Here is a 2,500-nt window from a genome sequence, read left to right on the forward strand (position 1 = left end):
ATGCCACTTGTGTCCTAAAATGCAGTTCTTATCCTTACACCAGCTCAATAGGTACACAGGACATATATGAAGCTCTTTGCATGTTGACCGCTTTTCACATCCATTTGGACCCGAGTGTGTGCTGCAGACATTAACCTTGGGTTGGAGAACAATTTCTTCTCCTTCAAGAGAAAAGACTTGTGGGTAAGTCGCAGCAGCCTCCCTTACATTGCTAGGGGGTAGCTGCTTCTCCTCCATGAGTTTAAGAAGGCTGCCGCGAAAGTTAGGATATTCGGAGAGGCACTCAACAAGCAAGTAGGGGCTAACACGCCGCTCATTACCTCTCCCAAATCCCCGAGGAGAAAACGGATGTTCCCTTGGCTGCTGGAACTGTCTTCGACCATCTCTCCAACAGTTACTACCTCTTCCTCTTCCTCGCCGCCTTTCAACGCACTGCTCACTACTGACATGATAAGCACTCTCACGGTCCCTCCTGGTCACGGAAGATGACCCTGGAGGTGTCTGGTAACTTGCACTCCTGTTCAAGGGGTTTCCACGTCTTCGACTACCCTCTTCTGAACCGCTCCTTGTAGAAGTTGAGGATCTATCGCTCTGAAGCCAATGAATGTATGTGAGCAAAGGTAAGCAACAGCAATGAACATGAATAGATTATATCTTATTATAAATAAGCTTGAAGATTTAAATTCGAGCAATTTCTACTACTAGAAATGGATTGGAAATTATCACTTGACGAATACAGTTCTAACACAATTCATGAAGAGCTAAAAAGGTTATAAATAAGAATGATGAATATCATCACAACAACCCTTGTGTAAGTAATAGTGGGAGAGTACCCTTTTCAGAATTACATTTATATATATTTTTACTGATACATATTGACGGAGTTCTACTTGTTAGTCATACATAGAGATAATTTTGATAGATGTAAAGATACACAATCAAACCGCCAGTAACATGCGCATCTAAATGAATAATGGCGATTTTTATTTATTTATCTTACACACCTCCATGCCAAGATCTCTCGGTTCTCTTCTCGCGAGGAGCTGCTCGAAAGGGTCGTCCATGTCCTCCTCGAACGAAGCCATATCACCCTCGACTGTTGAAAAAACGTTTAATATCGTATGGTAAAACAGCAATAATTATGGAGGGAAAACGTATCTGTTCGAGTGCGTGTGTGTGTGTGCGTGTGTGTGTGAACATGTACGTGTGTATGTATGTACACTAATTACGTATGTATACATGTGTTCTTCTCCGAGCGAAAGTCCACTAGGGGGTCGCACAGTAGCCATATTTACGCTGTTCTTTGTTTTGTTCTTTTGGCTTCATTTGTACGTGTGTGTGTGTGTGTACGTGTGTGTGTGTGAGTGTGTGTACGTGTGTGGGTGTGTGTACGTGTGTGTATGTACGTGTGTGTGTGTGTGTACGTGTGTGAGTGTGTGAGTGTGTACGTGTGTGTGTGTACGTGTGTACGTGTGTGTGTGTGTGAGTGTGTGTACGTGTGTGAGTGTGTGTACGTGTGTGAGTGTGTGTACGTGTGTGAGTGTGTGTGTACGTGTGAGTGTGTGTACGTGTGTGAGTGTGTGTACGTGTGTGTGTGTGTACGTGTGTGAGTGTGTGTACACGTGTGTGTGTGTGTACGTGTGTGTGTGTGTACGTGTGTGTGTGTGTACGTGTGTGTATGTGTGTACGTGTGTGTGTGTGTACGTGTGTGTGTGTGTACGTGTGTGTGTGTGGACGTGTGTGTGTGTGTGTACGTGTGTGAGTGTGTGTACGTGTGTGTGCGTGTGTGAGTGTGTGTGCGTGTGTGAGTGTGTGTGCGTGTGTGTGTGTAGTGTGTGAGTGTGTGTACGTGTGTGAGTGTGTGTACGTGTGTGAGTGTGTGTACGTGTGTGTGTGTAAGTCTACGTGTACGTGTCCGTGTGCATGTGCGTGTCCGTGTGCGTGTGCGTGTACGTGTGCGTGGGGAGAGCTGAGGAGGGGAGGGGAGGGGAGAGAGGTGTGGGAGGGAGGGACTTGCCGAAGAGAAGAGGGGAGAAGTGAGGAGAAAAGAGAAGAGAAGATAGACGAGAGAAGAGAGCCGCACAGAAAAGAAAAAAAAGAGAAAGGAAAACAGAAAAGAGAGAGAGAAAAAAGTAAACAAAGTTAAGAAAATAACAGAGGAGTAGAGCAGAGCGGAGTGGAGCGGAACGGAGCGGAGTGGAGTGAGAGGAGAGGAGAGGAGAGGAGAGGAGAGGAGAGAAGAGAAGAGAAGAGAAGAGAAGAGAAGAGAAGAGAAGAGAAGAGAAGAGAAGAGAAGAGAAGAGAAGAGAAGAGGAGAGGAGAGGAAAGAAGAGAAGAGAAGAGAAGAGAAGAGATGAGGAGAGGAGAGGAGAGGAGAGGAGAAGAGAGGAGAAGAGAAGAGAAGAGAAGAGAAGAGAAGAGAAGAGAAGAGAAGAGAAGAGAAGAGAAGAGAAGAGAAGAGAAGAGAAGAGAAGAGAAGAGAAGAGAAGAGGAAAGAAGA

General features: G+C 45.6%; 1 protein-coding gene across 1 annotated transcript in view; it reads right to left on the reverse strand.

The window, feature by feature from the left end:
* Window positions 1-2,500, reverse strand: part of LOC122264527 (protein mono-ADP-ribosyltransferase PARP12) — a 5,733-nt gene that overhangs the window by 2,276 nt on the left and 957 nt on the right. Inside the window, exons 2-3 of the mRNA XM_043033469.2 lie at window positions 1,005-1,096; window positions 1-591 (exon numbers count right to left, since the gene is read on the reverse strand). The exon at window positions 1-591 is cut by the window's left edge and continues 2,276 nt beyond it. Coding sequence (XP_042889403.2) covers window positions 1-591; window positions 1,005-1,085 — 672 coding nt within the window. The 5' untranslated portion in view covers window positions 1,086-1,096. The remainder of the gene's footprint in view (window positions 592-1,004; window positions 1,097-2,500) is intronic.

This window comes from Penaeus japonicus, unplaced genomic scaffold, assembly GCF_977035675.1.
Source record: "Penaeus japonicus unplaced genomic scaffold, GWHDUDI00000001_assembly GWHDUDI00000037, whole genome shotgun sequence".
Taxonomy (NCBI): Eukaryota; Metazoa; Arthropoda; class Malacostraca; order Decapoda; family Penaeidae; genus Penaeus; species Penaeus japonicus.